The following is a 23,899-nucleotide window of genomic DNA, read 5'->3' as shown; positions in this document are numbered from 1 at the left end:
TGACCCGTGGTCAACTATGTGAGAGTCCAGCAACATAGCCATTACGCTAACTGCTGGTCCCAGGAACCCAGTGTCTTAACCACAGAACCAATACCACCTGCCGGTCCCTGGCCGGCCCCTGTGTGCTCACTGGAGAGAGTCAACCGAGAGAGAAAGTGAGAAAGCACCCCCAAAGGGGGATGGCCACACCACCAACCCTGCTCCTCCATTCCCCCTTCCTTTTGGGATTTTGGGCATGCATGCACACACACCTGGCATGTTTTCCAGGCTTCCAGTTTTGGGACTCAAACTGCACGGCCAGCCAAGTGAGATCAGCCACTTCAACCACTAGGCCACTGACTGGCCCAGCTTTTTTCTTTTTTCCCCCGAAGTTAATTTGGTTATTTCTTCCATGAACGAGAGAGAGAGAGAGACAGAGGCAGCACCCTTAACTGGGTTTCAATACCGTGATCTGCAAGCCTCAGCCAGCCCTTGAGGGCACCCCTGTGCCTGGTGTACTGAGGGAGGCCTCCAGATGCGAACCAGGAGCCCGCCCCGTGGCCAGTCTCGCAGTGTTGCATTTTACCCTGTGCTACCAGGCGGCCCCAATCAATAGCTCTTACATCAATCGACAGGGAAGGGCCTGCTAGGCAGAGGCAGTAACCAGCACAAAGGGGGCTGTAAGGCGGTGGCTGAAGCACAAGGTAAGCAAAGGGCAAGGGCAGGAAGTGGAGCTGGGGCGAGGCCTCAAAGGGCCTTAGGTGCCACCCTCAGGCTCTGGGACTTTGTCCTGTAACAATGGGAGCAAACAGAACCCACTGGTAACCATACAAAGCACTGTGGGCTCAGGCTCTTCCCTACAACCTACAACTGCCTGTCAGCACAGGGAAAATACTGCGGGGAAGACTGGCTTCAGGTCACGGTCAGAGACAGACATCACGTGAGCATGCCACTGCTCCTACACCCTGTGGTGAGGACAGGGGAGGACTTGGGAGACTGCCAGGTGCACCTGCATCTTTAACACATGGCAGGGAGGCAAGAGAGCCTCGAGGCCTGTGGACTCCAGAACAGATCCTGGGCCTTTGCCTGGCTGCTTCTCAGAATGCCCAGCCCTGGCCACAGTGGGGATGCCCTCACCGTGATGTTAACTGGGGACAAGAGACAATGGACTCAAAGACCCGAAGGCTGGGGCCATGCTCAGCCCTGCCAGCCTTGCAGGTGACCCTCATCCCTTTTGGGAATGAGTGGCTGACCTGCAGAACCAGCTCTGGAAGAGAAGATCGGAGACACCAGCATACATCACCTGGTGTAAGAGCAGCCACGGGGACAGGAGCCCAGCACCTGGTCACGGATGCTCAGAGGACCTCAGCAGAAGAGGTGAGGGGACTGTGCATACGGGGTCTGTGTATGTGTGTCCAGGGTGGAAGGACGCGTCTCATAGTTAACTCAGGTGGGCTGACTTTACGTTATGTAATTTTTTAAACTTCTAATGCTTACATTTAAGTGCGTAGCAAGTTGCTTTTTACTACTACTATGGTTCCAGCCATTTCTGGAACGTCTCTCCTGAAACCATTTTAGGAGTTGTGACATATCCTTTTGAATGCTGTTAACGGTGGTGAGTCATCATCCTTGGAAAATAAATTTATTTATTTATTTTTTGGGAGGGGGGTTTGCCATAGGGGATGTGTGCTTACCAGAGAGGCACAGAGAGGAAAAGTGAGAAATTACTCCCCCGGGGGATGGCCACACTGCAATCCCTTTTCCTACATTCTCCTCTTGGGGTTTTGGGCATGCACACACATGTTCCCACATGAATATGATTTTCTTTTCTTTCTTCCTTTCTTCCTTTTTTTTTTTTTGAGAGGTTTTTGCTATGGGGCGCGTGTGCTTGCCGGAAAGACAGAAAGAGACAAAGAGACAGAAAGCGAGAAACCACTCCAAGGGGGGATGGCCACGCCACAATCCCTTCTCCTCCATTCTCCTCTCGGGATGTAGGGCACGTACGCACACACACCCGGTGTGAGTTTAAACCAGCAGGTCCAGGACTCGAACCACGGTCGACTACATGGGAGTCCAGCGACATAGCCATTATGCTAACTGCTGGTCCCACACCCGCATGATTTTCAAACCACTGGGTTTGGGGTTTGACCTGAGGTTGGCCGTGTGGGATCTAGCACCTTAACCACCACACCATCTGCTGGTACTGAATTTGATTCTTAAACATGATGAAAATTAATTCCTGGTCAAGTCTTGGTAATAAAGTAAAAGTAAATTATATATTGTTTGGGGTCAAAAATAACAATAAAATTGACTGTCTTATTCAGCTCTTTTTTTTTTTAATTTTGCCAGAGGGCATGTGCTCCTGTCAGAGAGAGACAGAGAGAGAAAGTGAGAAAGCACCCCTGAAAGGGAGATGGCCATACTGCAATCCCTTCTCCTCCTTTCTTCAGGAATTTTGGGCACACGTGCCCAAGCACCAGGTGTGTTTCTCAAACTGTCCGGTCCAGGACCGAAAGCCTGCTGTCAGCCATGTGGGATCCATGCCATCAGCTGGCTCTTATTCAATTCTTGAATAAGCTCTAATAATAATTCCCAAACAGGAGTTCAAAAGTGTTCCAAAATAGCAACACTATCAATTAAAAGGAAGCCCTCTTGTTACAGGCATCCGGAGGCCCACTTCCCACCCTGGGAGCACCACCTGGCACTGCAGTCCCTCTGCACCCTGGCTGACCCCCCACCCTACTGACACTCACAGAATGCAGGTTGGAGAGAGAAGCAGACTTCCGTGGTGGCGTCTTCTTTGGACTGAAAGTATTCCCAAAGAGAGGCATCTTTGGCCTGATGGTGGAAAGCCCAATGCTCCCTGCTCCTAGGGTCAGAAAAAGTCAAAAAGTCAGGAGGACAAACAGTTGAGGCAGTGACTTTGTGTCATTGTCCTCAAACCATGAAAACATACATTTTTAAAAAATAATTATTAAATTTCATTTATTTGTTCATTTATTTTAATTTGACCAGAGAGAGAAAGTGAGAAAGCAAGCCACCAGCTTCGGGACTCAAACCGTGGTTGGCCGTGTGGGAGTATCCAGCACTTTAACCACCATGCCACCTGCTGGTCCCCAAAACACACATTTTAACAAGTGGCTATTAACAATCCTGGCAATGACAGGTGATGAATGCTCACCGAGTGCCAGGCAGTAGGCTAACACCTTTGCATGCAATATCTCACTTAACTCTCACTCTGCCTATTCCCAGCTCGTCTTCGTCCCCCACGTGTGTGTCAAGGGCGGAGCGGAAGCATCTCAGAGTTACTGCAGGTGGTCTGACTTTACGTTACGTAATTGGGTAGTAGGCTGCTTTGGGAAGTGATCTCTTATTCCAATACTACTGCTGTGGCTCCAGCCATTTCTGGAATATCTCTTCTGAAACCATTTTAGAAGCTGTGACATAGCTTTTCAAATGCCATTCATGGTGATCAATCATCACCCTTGGAGAATGAATTTGAGTCTTAAACATGACTCAAATTAATTCCTACAGGCTTAGGAAGACTAAGTCATGAGTGGGAGCTATTACTTTTTTTTTTTTGGCCAAAGGCGCATGTGCTCAGCGAAGACAGAGAGAGAAAGTTAGGAAAGCACTCCCTCTAGATAGTGGTCACACTGCAACCTCGTCTCCTCTATTTCTCCCTCCTTTTGGGATTTTGGGCATGCATGAACACACGCTCAGTGTGGACTCAAGCTGCTGAGTCCAGGATGAACTGCGGTCAGCCACGGCCATGTTACATCCAGCCGTCTTAACTACCACGCCACCAGCTGGCCCAAAGCTATTATTTCAACCCAGGTCTGTGTAGATCTACAGTTTGTGTTAATAACAGGCAACGGTATAACAAGTTGGCATCACCAGTTTTTTTTTTTTTTTTTTAAGAATTATTTATTTAGGGGCCGGCAGGTGGTGCAGTGGTTAAAGGTACTAGATTCTCATGTGGCAAACTGCAGTTCGAGTCCCAGACCTGGCAGCTTGCTTTCTCACTTTCCCTTTCTATCTCTGTCTGGTCAAATTAAAAATAATAATACATGGAATTAAATTAAAGTAATAAATGGAATTAATTAAATAAGTATTTTTAAAAATTATTTATTGGATTTTTAAAATTTATTTTTGTTATTCAATTTGACCAGAGAGAGACACAGAGAGACAAAGAGGGGCATGAGAAAGCAAGTCGCCAGGTCCAGGACTTGAACCATGGTTGGCCATATGGGAGTCCTGTTTCTTAACCAGCATGCCACCTGCTGGCCCCCGAACACGTTTCTTTTTGTTTTTTTTAAGAGAGACTTTTGCTATAGGGCACATGCGCTTGCCAGAGGGACAGAGAGACAGAGAGTGAGAAATCATCCCCTGGGGGGTGGCCATATTGCAATCTCTTTTCCTCTATTCTCCTCTTGGGAATTTGGACATGGATGCACACATACTTGGTATGAGTTTTAAGCCTCCCTATCTGGGACATGAACCGTGGTTAGCAATGTGGGAGTTCAGCAACGTAACCACTGTGCCATCTGCTGGTCCTGGTATCAACAGCTTTGTGGTTTGGAACAAGGAATGCAATCCCTACGTCTCTTTTTCTCTTATTGCCTGAGGACACGTGCACGAACATGAGAGAGACAGAGGAGACAGCACTGCCCAGTGAAGTGAGGTCACAGCGCGATCCCTTCTCCTCCATTTCTCCAGCCTGTTGGGTTTGGACAGGCAAGCACACATGCCCAGTTTGTTTCCCAAGCTGCTGGGTCCAGGAATTGAACTGTGCAGTTAGCCATGTGGGGTCTGGTTCCTTTAACCAACAGGCGATGGGCCAGGCAGCTTGGAAAACTTACCAGGTATGTGTGTGTCTGCATGTTCAAAATCCTGAAAGGAGAATGGAGAAGGGATTGTGGCATGGCCAACCACCTGACAGGTGCTTTCTCTCTCTCTCTCTCTCTGGCAAGTGCCAATACCCCGCAGAAAAAAATTGAAAAATAAAGATGTAACCCTATCATAAGTCCAGAAGCATCTGGAATATCACTTACTGTGTATCCATAAGGGGACAGTTCCCATGCTGGGCGCACTTCACAGATTTCTCTCATTCCTTAGAGCGACCACGAGAGGTAGGTATTTCCTATCCATGTTTGAGACGAGAAAACTAGGGCATGAAGTTAGCCGATCTTCCCAAGGTGCATAACCATGGCCAGTTGGCTATGCTATATATCAAACTATCCTTGTATTGACATCTTGGGAGGCACGTCATAAAATAAGCATTTTATCCATCATATCAGCAAAAATTAAAACATAAATAATATCCAATGGTGGTGAGAATATTAAAAAGATACTTTCATTCCCTATTGATAGACGCATAGATGCTGTAATTCTTTAAGGGTAATTAGGCAAAATCTAGAAAAATTTAAAATTTGCATACTTTCTGGATAGCAAATCCTAAAACTGTATCTCCAGAAAGACTTGGGCATACTCACACAAACGTTTTCTACTCTTGTCAAAAGTGAAAAATAAGGGGGAACCAGCAGTTAGTGTAATGGCTATGTCACTGGACTCCCACGTAGTCGACCATGGTTCGTGTCCCGGACCCGGTGGCTTAAAACTCACGCCGGGCGTGTGTGCGTGCGTGCCCAAGATCCCGAGAGGAGAATGGAGGAGAAGGGATTGCGGCGTGACCATCCCCCCTGGGGGGTGATTTCTCGCTTTCTGTCTCTATGTCTCTCTCTGTCTGTCTGGCGAGCGCACGCGCCCTACAGTGAAAATCTCTCCAAAAAAAAAAAAAAAAGTGAAAAATAAGAAACAACTCAAAAAATCTACCAGTGGTTGGTGTAGAAACATAAATTGTGGCAGTCTTCTAATGGAACAGTAAGCAACAAGGTTAAGGCACCTGTGTCCCACATGGCCAGCTGTGTGGCTCAAGTCCCAGACCAAATGGCATGTGCCCAAGATCCAGAGAGGAGAATGGAGGAGAAGGGATTGTGGCATGGCCATCCCCTCTTGGAGAGCAATTTCTTACTTTCTCTCTCTCTCTCTCTTCTCTCTCCCTGCCTCTTTGTATGGAACACGTGCACCCTATAGCAAAACAAACAAACAAATTCATACAGTGGGATTGCTGAATATGGATTCACCTGGAAAGACCTCCAACATACTTCAATACTAAGAAAACAAGTTACAGGCCAATAGGTATCATATAATTGTATATGAAAAGACAAAAAGAAAAATAAAAAGCAGTAATATATGTGACTGACCCGAACGAAATGGGCATTTTGTAGATTTAAGAATAGCCAAGGGGCTTGGGACCAGCAGTTGGCGTAATGGCTATGTCGCTGGACTCCCATGTAGTCGACCGCAGTTCGCGTCCCAGACCCAGTGGCTTAAATCTCACGCTGGACGTGTGTGCGTGCGTGCCCGCCCAAGATCCCGAGCGGAGCACGGAGGAGAGGGGATTGTGGCCTGGCCCCCCTGGGGGGTGATATCTCGCTTTCTGTTGCTCTGTCTCTCTCTGTCTGTCTGGTAAGTGCACGTGCCCTATAGCAAAAACCTCTCTAAAAAGAATAGCCAAGGAAGGGGCCAGCAGGTGGCATGGTGGTTAAGGCGCTGGACACTCCCACATGGCTGACCTCAGTTCAAGTCCTGGACCTGGTTTGCTTTCTCACTTTCCCTCTCTCTCTCTGTGTTTGTCCCTCTCTGGTCAAATAAAATGAATGAATAAATAAAATTAAAATAAATAATTCTTGGGGGAAAAAAAAAAGAGCAGCCAAGAGGGCAAGCTCCAACATACAGTGGTGATGTGCTTTGTTCAAGAGAAGCCAGATCCGGGAACCAGCAGTTAGCATAATGGCTATGTTGTTGGACTCCCACGTAGTTGACTGCAGTTCGTGTCTCAAACCTGGTGGCTTAAAACTCACGCCGGGCGCGTGTGGATGCGAGCACTATGCCTGAGCACACCACCTGGTCACCAAAGACCATTCAAGGTCTGGCTCTGCCCCTCAGGTGTTTGCTAAACTTTGGCCAAGTTTCTTTATTTCTCAGAGTTTTAACTGGGGCGCCTCACTCATGAACTCACTAATTCTCATAACCCTGAAGCTGAGAGTTTGTCATCCATATATTTTTAAAAAGATTTTTGCTATAGGGCATGTGCACTTGCCAGAGAGACAGAGAGACAGAGGCAAGAAATCACCCCTCCCTGGGGGGTGGGATGCCCACACCACAGTCCCTTCTCCTCCATTCTCCTCTTGGAGACTTCCCCCAGCCCAGCGTCAGTCTTAAGTCACCGATCCAGGACTCGAAGCACGGTTGACTATATGGGAGTCCAGCAACGCAGTCATTATGCCATCTGTTGGTCCCTTTCATATATATATATATATTTTTTTTTTTTGGAGAGATTTTTGCTACAGGGTACATGCACTTGCCAGAGAGAGAGAGAGAGACAAAGAGATAGAAAGCAAGAAATCACCCCCCAGGGGGGGTGGCCACACTGCAATCCCTTCTCCACTCTCCTCTCGGGATCTTGGGCACCCACGCACATGCGCCTGGTATTAGTTTTAAGCCACCGGGTCTAGGACTTGAACCATGGTCAACTACATGGGAGTTCAGCGACATAGCCATTACGCTAACTGCTGGTCTCTCATCCATATTTTTAAAAAACTATTTAACTTTATTCATTCATTCATTTTTTAAAAAATTTGATTAGAGAGATACACACACACAGAGGGAGAGAGAAGGTGGGAGAGCAAGCCACCAGGTCCAGGACTCAAACCGTGGTCAGCCATGTGGGAGCACCCAGCACCTTAACTTCTCATCCATATTTTAAAGATGACAAAAAGGAAGGGCCTGGACTAGCTGCCTTTTAAGTCAGACCTAATAACCCACCAACAGTTCTGGGGTCTCAGCACGGACCAGGGCCCAGACAAACTGTCCCCTTGGCCCCAGGCCCCTAGTGAAACCCTCTGGGGGAGGCAGGTCAGCTCGGAGGGAGGGAAGGGCGGTCACCTGGCTTCCAGTTGTCATTCTACTGCTCACCCTAAGCGGGACCCCAGCGTCTATCCTCCCCAGCCTTGAGTCTTTATTTGTAATCAGGGATAACGGTAGTGCCTGGCTCACAGGTTGTCACCATGCTTCAGTGTTTAGAAGCTGTGGAGTTTGGTTCTCCCGGGGACCGAAGGAAGCAGATCACGCGTGTCCCCATGCTTGGAGAAAGATACCAACCGCTAACCGCTGTGCAAGCTTTGCCGTTTGCAACCGGGCCTAAAATGCATTACGGTTGTAAACGATTCTAACGAGAACAAGTCTGCGTTAGAGAGGATCCGGTACGTGTCCCCTAAAGAGTTGGGGTCTGCCAAGTACACGTCTCGCAGGTGCTCGCGCCACCATGGCTGCGGGGCTCAGGTAACGGTTGTGAATAAACGTCCACAGGGACGATCTCGCTGGATCACCCTCACAGCCCACTTACGGGGAGGAACCAGCACCCCAGCTCACACTCGAGGAAGCGCTCTCAAAGAGGGGCGGCGACTCGCCGGGGTGAACCGGCCTCTGCCCGCGGCCCCGCGCCCTCCTGCCATCCCACCTGCCCAGGGCACTCGGGTGAACCCGGGCCTCGCTGCCAGGCGACGCTGGGGTCAGAGACGTACCTGACGCGCCCGGGAAGCCAGGGTCCAAGCGCACCCCGAGACCTCCGCAAGGACCGCGGCCGGGTCTCTGTCACCGGCTGAGACAGAAGCTCGCCGGTCCCATCAGCCGCCCACCGTGCGCATGCGCAGCCCCGCCCCGGACGCTGCCACCGAGGAGAGGGGGTGTCCGGCGCGCGGGGTCCCCAAAGCGAGTCTGTGCGAAGCCTCAGGCACTCTCGCAGACTCCTCTCGGCCTGTGAAATGCATTGCACCATGGCGACGCCTCCCGGAGACCTGAACGCGGCCCGGGTTATAGGCCAGGACGTCCTGCGTTCCCCCTCCCCACCAACGCCTTGGCCTGACCCCCCAGCCCGCCGCCGTCACCTTGGTAACAGCGTCTGGCGGAGGTCTCCTGGGCCCGCGACTGTTCCATTGTTATGGGGAAGGTGACAGTGTGACCGCCCTGCGTTGCCTGGAGACCGCCCAGACTCACAGTAGCAAAATGGGCCCGTCCCCGACTGCCCTCCTCCTCTTCCCCGACCGCGAAGCAAAGGGCACGTTCTGGTGGATGTGGGGGGACCCGCGTCGGTGCCCCCAACACTTGGCGGGGTCCCCTGAGCGTCCGTGTTCGTCCGATTTCGCGAACGCTTTCAGGTAAGACGGACGGACAGACGGACGGTGCCCAGCCCTGGCAGCGCGGGCTCAGGGCGGCCCGGCCCCCCGCACTGCTTCCCCTCGGCCTCTGCCCGCGAGAGAAACCGGCTCGCCGACTGCGTCCAGGTCGCAGGCGAGCCAGGGGCAGAGGACAGCGCTCCAGAGCCCCCACGTCCTCATAACTCGTCTTACTGGTTCCATTGATAAATGAAGGAATGCGGCCGGCCGAGGGAGATTCGCTGGCTGCCTGTGGGCGCACCAGGTCACCCCTCCGCTGCGCGAGCGGACCCCGTCTCTGCTCCCAGCGCAGCCGTCTCCCACTACCCCAGCCCGGTAAAGAGAGAGTTCCAACCCAGAACCGAAACCTGCCGGGCGGAAGCCGGACCTGTGCAATGGAAACTTAAAATCTCGTAGCCACAGCTGTAAAAGGATAAGCAATACAAAATAAAAGAGGTGAAATTCATTTGAATAAAGGTTTATTTAACTCCACATGTCCAAAATGTTATCACTTAGGGGCCAGCAGGTGGCGTGGCGGCTGCGGTGGCTGGACCCCACGTAGACCACTGTGAGGTTGGTCTACGGACCCAGTGGCTTCGGGAACACGCTGGGCATGTGCGCTCCCCACCCAGAATCCGAGAGGAGAATGGAGAGGGGATTGTGGCGGGGCCATCCCCTTTAAGGACTGACTTTTCACTTTTCCTAGCTCTCACCTTCTCACTCTCCCTGCCTCTCTCAGGCAAGCACACGTGCCCTATAGCAGCCTAAATATGTATATAATCATTTCAACATATAATCAGTATTTTAAAATGTACACTTCAGTTTTAAAATTAAAATTGGACTTTTTCAATCACACTAGCCAAATTCCACAGGTTCAATTGTCATAGGAGGCTAATGGCTTCTAGGACGTCCGGGTCTAGCCTGCGTGTACTTTTCCAGCCTAGCTCCCTCTGCTTGGGGGCTACTCCTCCCCTTCTCTAGCTCCTGTTCTTCAGTCTCTTGACTCCTTGACTGTTTCCAAATGCACTACTATGTCCATTCTCGGCATTATGTATGCATGCTCTAAACAGTAATGATGGAGGCCAGCAGGTGGCATGGTGGTTGAGGCACTGGGCTCCCACATAGCTGGCTGCAGTTCAAGTCCCAGACCTGGAGGCTTGCTTTCTCACTTTCTCTCTCTCTTTCTCTGGTGAGTGTATATTATCTATAGCAAATTAAATAATAATAATAATAATAAATAAAATTGAATCGCTTGTGACTAGCAGATGACATAATGGTTACTTACGTCACTGGACTCTCCTTGTAGTCGACCACGGTTCGAGTCCTGGACCAGTGGCTTAAACTCATGCCAGGCGCATGTGCGCGTGCGTGCCTGAGATCCTGAGAGGAGAATGGAGGAGAAGGGATTACGGCGTGACCATCCCCCCCCCGGGGGTGATTTCTCACTTTCTGTCTCTCTCTCTCTTTCTCTTTCTGGAGAGCACATGCACCCTATAGCAAAAACCTCTCCAAAACAAAAGTTCCAGAGAATCCATGTGCTTGCCAGAGAGACAGAGAGACAGGGAGAGAGAGTGGAGCATGGTCACGGGGCAATCCCTTTTCCGCTGTTTCTTCATTCTGTAGAGATTTGGGACATGCATGAGTGTGCACCCAGCCTGTTTTCAGACTACTGGGGCTGGGATTTGAATTGCAGTCAACCATGTGGGAGGCAGCTCCCCTAACCACTAGGCTATGGGGCTGGTTCAAAACATGTTAACTTTAAACAGGGACGTTCCGGTTTCGGCCGCCAGACCATGTGCGGCCCAAGGGCAGCAGATCGGCCATCCATCCACTCATCTGCTCCTAGCACATAGCACAGTGCTTGCCACTGGGGAGACGGTCAGTGAAGCTAGCTTTCTCCCTTTCCTTTATTTACTTAATCTCTTGTAAAATTTTTATTTATTTTTTATCTCCCCTTCCTTTTTTCCTCTCCAAATAATGACAGTGAAAATTTATCATGCTACAGAAAATACTTACCCTAGAATGGTAAGATAAACATTTCAGAAGGGAACAGAGTATTTTAAACATTGTCCCATCAGACAGGAGTAATCGCATTAAGGTAAAGCGAAAAGCTTCTTGACAGAGCTGCTCTGAGCCTTGCTTCTCAGAGAACATGTGGTTTTCCAATCATGCCGGGGAGTGGAGAAAGGAAAGTTAAAGCCCTAACGCACACCTGCCTCATCTTTACCCCTTCCCTTTGCCTGGATGGCTACAGACTGGGAGCAGGGAGAGGAACAGTATTGACCTGGGCCAGCCTTTCCCACCATCCAGCTGACTTAGGCCAGCCCAAGATGGAGAGCCTCTTTGGACCAGAAACAGTGTGAGTGATCTAAAAGGAATCAAATATGGGACAGACTAATCCCAGAGGAGTCATTTGCTTAATAAGGAGGGATACAGAGGCCAGTCCTTCCAGTTCAGGACTGAAGGATTAATAGAGAGGTGAAAGCAGAACCCTGGGTTTCCCAGATGAGTCTTGGTCTTAATAGCCTGGACCGATTTGAGAAGGTTTTCCAAAAGGCACTTGACCTGGGCGAGGCGAGTAGAGAGGCTAGCAGGTGCGAAGGCACAGAGACACAGCAGGCCTGGCACGGTTTGGGCCAGGAGGCAGCTCAGCTCAGTGGGTCAGGATACAGGGTGCCTGTCTGAGGAGAAGAGGGGGAGCAGAGGGCCTGAACCGCAGGAGAGTCTGGTGAGAGAGCACCTCAATTAATTTTCCTCCCACACTTGACCTTTGCACTTTTCTCTCCTTCATTACGTGTAAGTTTCTTGAGAGCAGGATCCAAGTCTTCTCTGTTCTAAGCGGGCCGGAACGCTACTCTGGAGATGAGCCCACAATGGAAGTGAGCTCCCGGCCAGCAAGCAAGGACCCAGGAGGGCAGTCCAGCCAGTGTGTTCTAGAGCCAGGGAGGGAGGGTGGTGAGGGGGCCAGTTTTCTGAGAGGGGGCAGAGCCTCTGGTACTTCAGGAGCCGGAGCCCCAGTGCTGAGTCTGATTGCTGAAAAGGGGCCTAGGGCCACCTCATGCAAATCGCTTACTTTACAGTCAGGACTCACACAGGCCAAGAGATTTGACTTGATTTCTCGTTTGGAAAGTGACTTGCTGGGTGATCTGGAGCTCTGGCCTTTTTAGGACCCTCCTCTCCTTATTTTTAACACTAGAACAATTTTCATCATGGGAGCGGCGAGGGGCAGGCACCCGCAGATTAGAAGAAGGAGTACATAAGCCCCGAAATCCTCAGGTAACAGTGCGCTTCTCAGACAAAAGTGTTCCCTCCCCACGTAAGCGTGGGGCGTGTGCCTCGCCGCCAGGCCTGCTCAGCAGGTGAGCAGGTCTTCTCCTCGGGTGTGTCCTAAGGTGGTTCTATGCTCTCTGTGATTATCAGGAGGTGGACTGAACACAGGACAAGATCGGAGTGGGAGATAAGAGGCTTTTCAATGCAGAAACCGTGTTTATTACTTGGCAAGAAACGGAACCATTCGCGAAGTACATCAAGAGGATGGATGCCATCAACCGCACCGCCCTACCAATGATACCTGTGGATGAGCACCTGGCTGTCCCTCTCATCACACAGAGTGCAAGGAAGAGTGCTGTGAGGAAGGAGCTGGAGAGGAAGCCCCCCTGTATCCTCCTGGCAGTGCCGCCTGCACTTGGAGCAAATGACCCAACTTGGCTTGCGCCACAGACCAATCGGCACGCCAATGCTCAGGCCTCTTATTATTATTTATTTCGCTCTAGGGAGCATGTGCTTAATCAGAGAGAGACAGGAAGAGGGAAAGTGAGAAAGCACCCCCCAGGAGGAATGGCCATGCCACAGTCCGTCCTCCTGCACTCTCCTCTCAGAATTTTGGGCACACATGCACACGCGCCCAGCACGTTTTTCTAGCTGTGGAACCTGGGACTCAAACTGCATGGTCAGCCATGTGGGATCCAGCCGCCTTACCCACCATGCCACCAGCTGACCCAGCCCATTCTTTTATCTATTCATTAATTTTTTCAATTATTTAAGTCCTAAAAGCTCTCTCCTCTAAAAGAATTTGAGACTGTGAAGAATTGTTTGACTTGAGATTTGTGTGTGTGTGTTTAACTAGGATAATCAGAAAAAAGCCCCAAAGGAAGAAATACTGAATGTATTTGTGGAAAGAATGGAGAAGAAGGGAGAAACAGCTCATTATTATTCTTTTATTATGCCTTCCAAACAATTGCAGCTTGGATGTTATAGACAGCAGCTCAGGAAGTATGGCCCAGCCCTCTGTCCTTGGACAAGTGAGCCCAATACCCAGATTTTTATTTATTTATTTATGGAGAGGTTTTTCGCTATAGGGCGCGTGCGCTCGCCAGACAGACAGAGAGAGACATAGAGACAGAAAGCGAGAAATCACCCCCCAGGGGGGATGGTCATGCCTCAATCCCTTCTCCTCCATTCTCCTCTCGGGATCTTGGGCACGCATGCACACACACACACACACACACGCCCGGCGTGAGTTTTAAGCCACCGGGTCCGGGACGCGAACCACGGTCGACTACATGGGAGTCCAGTGACATAGCCATTATGCTAACTGCTGGTTCTCTATTTATTTATTTTTAAAAATAATTTCTAAATTTAATTTTATTCATTGTCATTATTTCATTTTATTGAAGTTGACCATAGAGAGACAGAAAGAGAGAAGGAAATTGAGAAAGTAAGCTGCCAGGTCTGGGACTCGAACTGCAGTCAGCCTTGTAGGAGTCCAGCTGCCTTAACCACCATGTCACCTGTTGGCTCCATTACCCAGCTTTTTCTTTTATTGCAGTTGCCTTTGCCTGATCTCATCTGCCAGCCCTTTCCTGGGCCCAGAGTTCACTCCCTCTGGCATCAGACAGCTTCTACCAACATCTCACTTCCTAGGCCCTGTCTTCCTTTATCCCTGGCTTACTTCTGATCCTGAATTGTGTCCCAGGGTCACAGAATTCCATCTCTGGGGAGCTTGTCCAGCAAATAATCCCTCAGGTTACAAATAACTGCAAACCTTTCCATCTCAGACTGAACTCACTTCCCTTTAAGTCGCTCTGTCCCCAGCTGGACTACACGTGTCTCTGCACCTCTCGCCTCCCCCGCCTCTCAGAAGTCCCTCTTAAGGTGAGGCAAAGTGTCATCGCCTGCTGTAGGGCCTCCCTTCGCTGGACCTTTTGTAATGACCCCTCTTTCTTCTTAATCCCCACACATCTCAACCTAATGAATCCATTTTATTTTCTATGATTTGTCATGTTCCTTCTCGGAGTCTTCGTTTTTCAAGTACTCTCTGATGTGTAAGAACACTTGAGTGTAATGGAAGGAAGCGTGGACCTTGCTTTAGGGCAAGGGAAGGAGGAAGATGAGATTATTGGATTTCTACAAAGGATACTCCAGCCCAGTTGAGGCTAAGACAGAAATGCAAAGGCTGAGAAGGAGGCACAGGCTGAGCAGATTGAAACAGAGACCAGAAAGATGACCTAATCACCCATCAATTGAAAATCCCTCATTTAAAAATATATTTTTAAAATTTATTTACTTTTTATTATCCCTATTATTCTTTAATTTGCCCAGAGAGAGCGAGCGAGAGAGAGAAAAATGAGAAAACAAACCACCAGGTCCAGGACTTGAACTGTGATTTGTCGTGTGGGAGTCCAGCACCTCAACCACTATGCCACCTGCTGGCCCAGAAAGTCTCTCTTAAATAAATATTCCAAAATATTGAAATAGTTCTCTGTATGACCCCGTGCATCAAAGCACACGATCACAAAAAGTGGGTAAATAATATGATAGTCACAAAAAGTGGGTAAACAACTTAAATATCCCATAGCCAGCATGTGTGAAGTGTATTAAGATGCATTTTCAGAGCCGGCAGGCGGCGTGGTGGTTAAGAGTGCTGCACTTCCATATATCCAACTGTGCTTCGAGTCCCGAACCTGGCGGCGTGCTTTCTCACTTTCCCTCTCTCTCTCCTTTCTCTCGCTCACTCACTCTGTTCCTCTCTGGTCAAATTAAAATAAATAAAGTTGAATAAAGTTATTCTTTAAAAAAAAAGATGCATTCTCTAAATGGATTAGCATAATGCCATTTAAAATGATGACTCTGGAGTTTATGTAACCATAGGAAAAGTGCTCATGATCCTGGAAGGGAAGTCAGGGTAGTAAAACAGGCATATGCTAAGATTATAATAATGTAAAAACGTATGTTTAAAAAAAACACTGGAGGAAATCCCCTCAAATCCTGGTTCTTTGTTCCTTTTTATAAATTCCAAGTTGTCTATAGTATAGTCAACCCTCATTTATGATTTGTAAAGCAACTCATTAAAGCAAGATAAAGGGCCAGCCCAGTGACATGCTGGTTAAGGTGGCTGGATCTGGATTTCGCATGGTGGACTACATGGTCCAGTCTCGAACCGGGAAGCTTGAAGAACACGCAGGACTCCTACGCATGCGTGCCCCACATCCTTAGGGAGGATGGAGGAAAAGGCATCGTGGCATGATCACGATCACCTGGGGGTGCTTTCTCACCTTTCCTCTTTCTCCCGTACTCTCTCTGTTTCTGGCAAGCACATTGCCCTTCAGCAAAACTAAAACAATAACAACAAAAAGAAAAGAAAAGAAAGAGAGAGAGAGAAAGAAAGAGAAAAGGAAATGAAAACAAAACCAAACCAAGATAAAGTGTGAACGTTTGCAAAGGAAATAATGAAGTGGGGCGAGCAGAAATGCTGCGGCCCTCGGCGGGCCCCTCCCTCCGCGTGCGTCCTCACTCCTGAAATTTCCTTAGCCCACTCACCTTCCAGCCTGCCTTGTGGGCTCCATGCACCAAGTGCACCAAAAGATGGCTGAACTGGAACTGAGTCCCAGCCCGCTGGCCAACTGCCTGGTGAGTTCCTGGTGCTGAAGCCGAGGCAAGGCTTCTGAGAGGGGCGGGCCCTAGGAACCACTGTGCTGCAGTGACCTGGGGCTGCTCTGATGGTTTGAAACCATCTTTGCGAGATCTCAAAGGTTTATTCCCCCCACCTCTCTTCTTTGGAAAAGAGAAGCTTTGGTATTACAGTACACCAGGACACTTCCAGGTGGGCAAGCTGCCAAGTTCTCCCTTTTTTCCTTCCTTCCTTTCTTTCCCTCTCTCTCTCCCTCTCCTCCTTCTTTCTCTCTCTCTCTGCCTTTTTCTTTTCTTTCTCTTCTGTTTTCTCTCTCTCCTTTTCTTCTTCTTCTTTTTTTTTTTTTTTTGGGTGCCTCAGGGTCTCAGCGAGATCCTCCTCCTTAGCCTCCTGGGTCTCCCTGGGATTACTGGCACCTTCTACGGCCTTTAGGTTGGACCTGGAATAGAGCCAATCCTCCTGGTGGTCCCAGCCTGTGGGCAAAGCATCTCAGTAGCGTGTACCACGGAGGCTGCGCTGGGGCCTGCTGGGCCTGCTGCTGCCCGAGAAAGGTTGGGGAAGCCTGGAGCGCCACTCAGTTCCTGAGCAGCCCTCAGTTCCTGGGCAATCAGTCCTCAGTTCCTGGGCAGTCCTCAGTTCCTGAGCAGCCCTTAGTTCCTGGGCAGTCCTCAGTTCCTGGGCAATCAGTCCTCAGTTCCTGAGCAATCAGTCCTCAGTTCCTGAGAAGCCCTCAGTTCCTGGGCAGTCCTCAGTTCCTGGGCAGTCAGTCCTCAGTTCCTGGGTAGTCAGTCCTCAGTTCCTGGGCAGTCCTCAGTTCCCGGAGAGTCAGTCCTCAGTTCCTGAGCAGCCCTCAGTTTCTGGGCAGGCAGTCCTCAATTCCTGGGCAGCCCTCAGTTCCTGGGCAGGCAGTCCTCAGTTCCTGAGCAGCCCTCAGTTCCTGGGCAGTCCGTCTCCAGTTCCTGGGCAGTCCTCAGTTCCCGGAGAGTCAGCCCTCAGTTCTTGGACGGTCCTCCAACTGCTCAGTCCACACTCATCTCCTTTGTTCGAATCCTAAGTGTAGCAGTTTGGTTCTTCAATGCTTCACATGTGTTGATCTGGCTCTTCAAATAGACTGTAAGTCTCCTGAGGGCCGGAACACAGTTAGACTAACTTCATGGAACCTGATGCTTGTCTCTTGATTGACCCAGCATACAACTGTTGGATCACTGACATTCATTTTTCTTTCTGTTTCTGGGGCAGGGGTAGAGATGAGTCAGAGATCAAGAGAAATCTCTTTTGAGAGGTCAATGGTATGGTGATTAATAATAATGGTGGGGCCAGCAGGTGACATGGTAGTTAAGATGCTAGACTTCCACATGGCCAACTATGGTTTGAGTCCCAGACCAGGCAGCTTGAAAATCCCGTGCATGGATGCCCAAAATCCTGAGGAGAATGAAGAAGAAAGGGACTGTGGCATGGCCATCCCCCGGGGTGTGATTTCTCACTTTCCCTCTCACTGTCTCTTTCAGGCAGGCACATGTACCCTATGGCAAAAACCTTAAAATAATAATAAACATAAAATAAAATGACGGGGCCATGCAGACAACACAAGCTGGTAAAGAGGCTGTCTCCCATGGCCTGGGCTGGGAAGAAACTGCGAGACAAGGCCGGCGGTTTACTAACCCTCCTTGTGTCGTTTTACTGGCCTGTAGTTAATTTCTCTGCCGTGAGTTTTACTGTTATTACAGTACCCTGCAAGGGTAAAATATCATCCCCAACCATTACAATAAAGCCAATTAGTGATCTTGTAGGAATGTGGTTTACTAAGACTGCACAGGAGGGCCAGGAAGTTTGAGACTCCCCCACCTGTCTGTTTAAGCCAAAATTAACATATGTTAGGTCAAATTAGTATAAGCCAAAGTAGCATCAGTAGCATATGAAAACTAAGTTAGTTTAAGGCTAGTTTTATGTAAATACCCCTTGTTAAAGCACAGGCCAAAGTTAGCTCATGCTAGGCAAAGTCAGCACATTCACCCAGAGATAAAACAGAAGAACTCACTAATTGACAGACTCAGCAAATAAAACAAAAACCCATGGGTTTTTTAAGAAAGGAAAAGCCTGACTGGCAACTGACAGGATGAACAAACCTGAGGGCTCCCGAAAAAGATGAACTACCTTAGCTGGGAGCTCTTATCTAAAGCAACAGGTAGCTTTCAACTACAAAGAGTTTCTCATCTATGTGCTGTTGACTATGAAAAACTGCTAATAAAACATTCTGTGTTGTCTCCTGAGCTACAAGATCATCTTCCTTTCCCATACAGATCACAGACTCACCTTATATTGTTGTAATATGTAGATAGTCCATATATTAACTGTCTCTTTACTTAACAAGACAAGATTTCTATCTAGGCCTTTGTAACCAGCAATGTTACCGCCCTGGCCCGGGACTGAAGTTATCAAACTGGCCTGAGACTGAGACTATCAAACATTCTGCAAGCCCCCTCTTCAAAAGACCCTTCCCAGTAATCAAGATTTAAGAAGATACAACAGACAAACGGTCTTCCTCATCCTGAAAACTGCGATTGATTTTACTTGATCTGACAAGACAGCATGTTTTATAATTATTGCTTCCATGCTTTGTATACCCTGTTCCTTAGAGTAAATTTTTTACTACTCCTCACCCCCTTTATTTCCTAAACATCCCTCAATAAATATACATGTTTTAATAGCCATTGGGCTGCGGCCCGGAGTTTTTGCTCTGACTGTAGCTGGCTAAAAACATGCTAAAAAGTATTGAGGTTTTAGCCTAATTCTGTTCACCTACGCCGCCTCCAGCGAGTCAACCCACCCCCGCCGAGGCTGGACCCCAGCAATAAAATAATAACAGTTTCCCCTTTTGAGTAGCTTTAATCTGATTGTCTCTATGCTAGCATTTTTTATTTTTTGGAGAGGTTTTTGCCATAGGGCACGTGTGCTTGCCAGAAAGACAGAGACAGAGAGACAGAAAGCGAGAAATCACCCCCAGGGGGGATGGCCACGCCGCAATCCCTTCTCCTCCATTCGAGGATCTTGGGCATGCACGCACATGCACCTGGTGTGAGTTTAAGCCACCGGGTCCGGGACTCAAACCACGGTTGACTACATGGGAGTCCAGTGACGTAGCCATTACGCTAACTGCTAGTCCCTCTATGTATTTTTAAATACATTAAACACTTTATCTTTGATCTTTACTTGGACCCTGGAATGTGTTATTATTTCCCTTTTACAGAGATTGTCATGCAGGGCTGCGATCAGAACCCATTTCAAGTTCTGTACTCAGAGGTGTAGCCAGGAGGAGGGACGATGTGAGAGGGCGAGGGTGTGGGGGATGATGGCAGTGACACCATGGCCACCGGGCCTACCACTGAGGGGGGACAGTTAGATGTAGGCCACAGACTGTGCTCCAGGCCTTTTGCACCCCAACAAGAGAAAAAGCCTAGTCCCTGAGCCCACCGTCCTCCAGGACTTGCATTAATCCCTGATAGCCACCTTTGTCTTCTTTCTCTTCTGGATTTTGAAGGCAATTGAGAGATACGAGTTGGAGAAGAAGGCTTTAAGAGAGAAAAGCCGCAGCAGCCCGGGAGACAGAGGCAAAGATTCTTTCTCATAGCCTTGGGGGGAGGGTTGTGCTGTTTTGTTTTGTTTTGTTTTAGTTTCTAAAATGCAACTTGGTAGGATGCCAGAGTTTCCAACGAGGATATTTTTGTCCTTTTCTGAAGTAGCCTTAAATCTGGCATGGGGCCAGGAAGGCGGCAGGGGAGTTGCCATTTAGATACCACCTACTATGCGACCTATTGTACCAGGCGCTCTCATCCAAGTTTTCTCATTAAAGCCTCCTCACAGCCCTGCCTGGGAGGGAGGTGCCACTACATGTATTTTATAGACGAGGAAGGACTTGGGGGAGGGCAGTCACGTGCTGGAAGTCATAGTGGTCTGCTCCTTGCCACTTATCTGGATCAAGCAGGCTAACGGGACAGGAGGGGACCAGCAGCCCACTGGGATCAGTGAGAACCAGCGTGAGCATCTCTGACAGCGGGGGGCGGGGGGAATGAAAGAGCACTACTGTCATTTCCACACAGCGTGGACAGGCTGCAGGCCTTCATCTCTTCTTTGTCTTCCTCCATTCTTCCGTAGTCAAGAGACAACAAAAGTCCCAGTATTCCTGCAAAGACACGGAACTCACGAGTGCCAAGTCTTTCGTTCTGAAAAGGGTAAGGGACTGCTCCTGGGTCTGTTTCTGGCTAGTTTCCACTGGGTATGAAATGGTTTTACTCTTGGGGAGGAGATTTGACACCTGGATGGTGATTGTGAAGGAAAATCACAGTTCCCTTTTTTTTCCCTTTTTCATTTTTAAGAGAGTTTTTTTTTTTTTTTTTTTTTTTTTTTTTTGCTATAGGGCATGTGGGCTCACCAGAGAGACAGAAAGCAAGAAATCGCCCCCGGGGGTGTGGCCACTCCACAACCCCCTGTCATTCTCCTTTCAGGATTTTGGGCACGCACATGCGCCCAGTGTGAGTTTTAAGCCACCAGGTCCAGGGCTAGAACCATGGTCTACTACGTGGGAGTCCAGCTACATAACCATTAAGCCATCGGCTGGTTCCCACAGTTCCCTTTTTTAAAAGGTTCTTAAAGTACTTGAATAGCTCCAGAATTTCTCAAATGCCCTGCAAAGAGCAGAGCTTACCTCAACTTCAAAACGAGTGTTGCAGGGGCCAGCAAATGGCATAGCAGTCACATTGCTGGACTCCCACATGGTCAACCGTGGTTCAATTCCTGGACCTGGTGGCTTGACACTCACACCAGGCACAGGTGCGTGCATGCCCAAGATCCCAAAAGGAGACTGGAGGAGAAGGGATTGCATCAGGGCTATCCCCTCAGCGGGGTGATTTCTCACTTTCTCTCTCTCTCTCTGCTGAGCGCATGTGCCCTATAGCAAGAACTAAAACGAAACAAAAAACCACACCTCAACTCAGTCCCGAGGGCCCCTCACTAATGACCTCAATCCTAATCTCTTCATCAAGGCCTCACGTTTTGATGCCATAATTGGATCAAATTTTCACCTTCTGAAACCAGTTACAGTGGCTCAGCTTCTGCATCATGGGGACGTGTTCAAACTGCAGCACTGCCATGCTGCCCACAATGGCCGCTGAGCGGGTCACAGTGTCCTGCCCCAGGTGGCGTAGCTAGCAGATGGTGGACCTGGCACTGACTCCGGTCGGGTCTCAGACTCAGTGCAGGGGGTCACTGAGCTATCCTTCCACTGTCAGTCACCACAGCTCAGTTAGCCATCCAGTCTGTCCAGGTGTCGCCAGAGGTGCCTTTGAGTGATGGTAATGGGTTTCCTCTTTTCTGTATTTTTACATTAAAAAATAATGATTTTATTTCACTTTATTTATTTTAATTTGACTAAAGAGGGATAGAGTGAGAGAGAGACAGAAAGTGTGAAAGCAAGTCACCAGGTCTGGGACTTGAACCACAGTTGGCCATGTGGGAGTCCAGTGCCCCTCCCACCATGCCACCTGATAGCCCCAATTTTGACATTTTCTTTTGTCATCATGTTTTAGCTTATTCTAAAAGTCGACATGATATATATATAAAGAGCCATAAAGATAGTCATATCTTTTGATCCAGTACTATTATTTTGAGAAATTCATGCTAAATAAAAAACCAAAAGCGGGGAAAGGGACAATATACAAGTTATTAACAACAGTAATGTTAATTGGAAGTAACCAGTGAGTAGTTAATTAAACTATACCACATCTTCTTTTTTCTTTGAGAGGTTTTTGCTATAGGGCGCGTGCGCTCGCCAGAAAGACAGAGAGCGACATAGAGACAGAAAGCGAGAAATCCCCCCCCAGGGAGGATGACCACGCTGCAATCCCTTCTCCTCCATTCTCCTCTTGGGATCTTGGGCACGCATGCACATGCGCCCGGCGTGAGTTTAAGCCGCTGGGTCTGAGACTCGAACCACGGTCGCCTACATGAGAGTCCAGCGACATAACCATTACGCTAACTGCTGGTCCCTATACCACGTCTTCTTAACAGCACATATCCTTTTAAGTATAATTTTGAGGACATTATAGCTATGTGAAAAATCTAAAGCAAAGCAGATGAAGCATAAAAGCATGTGTATGTATTCACGTGTGTGTGTGTGTGTGTGTGTGTGTACATTGGGTCATTGGGAAAGTCATGACGTATTTTTGCATAGAAAATGACTTAACATATGTGTGTGTGCATATATGTATACAATGAATCTTCATACTTGCCTCTGTGTACACTTGTTTAATGCTGTAGAGAAAAATAGAAACAATGTAAGTAGGTGCTTGGTTAGGGGTACTGGGACCATGAATAACCCCCTCACTCTTAGCGTTCTAGAAGGTGAGTTTATAGATAGTCCTCACAATAAAAAAGGGAAGCTATCCTATTGTGTGAAACAGCCAAAATGGTAGATTCCGCTCTCTTATTCTGACTTTTTTCCCCTTTCTTCAGAAGACAGCAGATAAAAACTTGCTGGCAGAACTGTACCAGAATCCCCAATTTAATGACTCTAGGCCAAACGAGCTTCCCAATGGGGTGGACTTCTGTGACATGGTGGGCAATGTGGTCCGGGCTGAGAAAAACCCCCTGAGTGGCAAGGTAAGGAGAGACAGAGGGCACTAACCTCTGTGGTGGCCGGCGTCAGTGGGTGGAGGAGTGCTGGCCTCTGGGCCCAGCAGCGGTGGCCCTGGAGTCAGGGCCCTGATCTCCTTGTGCCCACTTTGCTCAGTGGAGGGACCCTGGGGTGGCCAGTGCGCAGGGCACCATGATCTCTCCCTGACAGTACAAAAGACATTCACCACTTGGTTATTTATGACAGCAGGAACTGGGTGTCGAGTGGCTGTCTGGGCTCTAATTCTCATGTAAAATAGAGACTACAGTCTCTACTTTGAAGGGCTATTGTAAAGACAATGTTTATAAAAGCACTATGCGGGACCAGCAGGTGGCGTGGTGGTTAAAGCGCTGGACACTCCCACATGGCTGACCACAGTTCAAGTCCCGGAACTGGTGGCTTGCTTTCCCACTTTCTCTCCCTCTCTCTCTGTCTCTCTCTGGTCAAATTAAAATAAATGAATGAATAAATAAAAATAAGAAAAGAAACTGTCCAACTGTAAATAAATAAATAAATAAAAGCACTATGCACAGTGCTTAGTCATAAATTCTCAAAGAAATAAATGATAGCTTAAAAACGTAATCAGTTTAGTTTTAGTTTTTCTATAGGACACCTGTGCTTGCCAGAGAAAGAGAGACACACAAAGTGAGAAATCACCTCCGAGTGGGGATGAGCACACTGCAATCCCTTCTCCTCCATTCTCCTCTCAAGATTTTGGGTATGGACGCACACGTGAGTTTTAAGCTGCTGGGCCCAGGACTCAACCCATGTAGCTAGTCATGTAAGATTCAGCGCCTTAACTTCCAGGTGCCTGCTGGCCTCTATTTACTTATTTAAAGGACAGGGTCTCACTATAATTTTCCAGGCCAGCCTTTAATTCATGATCCTCCTTCCTCGGCATCACAAGTAGCTGAGGTGACAGGCACATACCACCACACCCAGCAAATAAAAACATTTTTTAAAAAAGGTAACTTTTATTATCAGTTAGAAACACTTTAATAATCAACAATTTTAAACAGTACATATTTTTTTAAAAAGAACTATCTCGTTTAACTTTATTTATTT

At 48.5% G+C, this 23,899-nt stretch overlaps 2 protein-coding genes across 3 annotated transcripts in view; one reads left to right on the top strand and one right to left on the bottom strand.

Annotated features, from left to right (window-relative positions):
• The window catches only part of CBY1 (chibby 1, beta catenin antagonist), a 12,559-nt gene extending 3,805 nt beyond the window's left edge, over nucleotides 1-8,754 (bottom strand). Inside the window, exons 1-2 of one of the 2 annotated variants that reach the window (XM_006155365.3) lie at nucleotides 8,628-8,754; nucleotides 2,733-2,848 (exon numbers count right to left, since the gene is read on the bottom strand). In XM_006155365.3, the coding sequence (XP_006155427.1) occupies nucleotides 2,733-2,810 (78 nt within the window). In that variant the 5' untranslated portion in view covers nucleotides 2,811-2,848; nucleotides 8,628-8,754. Of the gene's footprint in view, nucleotides 1-2,732; nucleotides 2,849-5,033; nucleotides 5,092-8,627 lie in introns of those variants that run through there. The other variant, XM_006155364.3, reaches the window with a different exon arrangement.
• Nucleotides 8,755-12,696: 3,942 nt separating this feature from the next.
• The window catches only part of FAM227A (family with sequence similarity 227 member A), a 57,081-nt gene continuing 45,878 nt past the window's right edge, over nucleotides 12,697-23,899 (top strand). The window contains exons 1-5 of the mRNA XM_006155378.2: nucleotides 12,697-12,915; nucleotides 16,084-16,166; nucleotides 19,706-19,775; nucleotides 20,320-20,396; nucleotides 22,675-22,821. Of these exons, the coding sequence (XP_006155440.2) occupies nucleotides 12,792-12,915; nucleotides 16,084-16,166; nucleotides 19,706-19,775; nucleotides 20,320-20,396; nucleotides 22,675-22,821 (501 nt within the window). The 5' untranslated portion in view covers nucleotides 12,697-12,791. The remainder of the gene's footprint in view (nucleotides 12,916-16,083; nucleotides 16,167-19,705; nucleotides 19,776-20,319; nucleotides 20,397-22,674; nucleotides 22,822-23,899) is intronic.

This window comes from Tupaia chinensis, unplaced genomic scaffold (genome assembly GCF_000334495.1).
Source record: "Tupaia chinensis unplaced genomic scaffold, TupChi_1.0 Scaffold000450_1, whole genome shotgun sequence".
In the NCBI taxonomy this organism is placed as follows: domain Eukaryota; kingdom Metazoa; phylum Chordata; class Mammalia; order Scandentia; family Tupaiidae; genus Tupaia; species Tupaia belangeri.
Note: the sequence above shows the minus strand (reverse complement) of the source record. Positions and strands in the feature narration are given on the sequence as shown.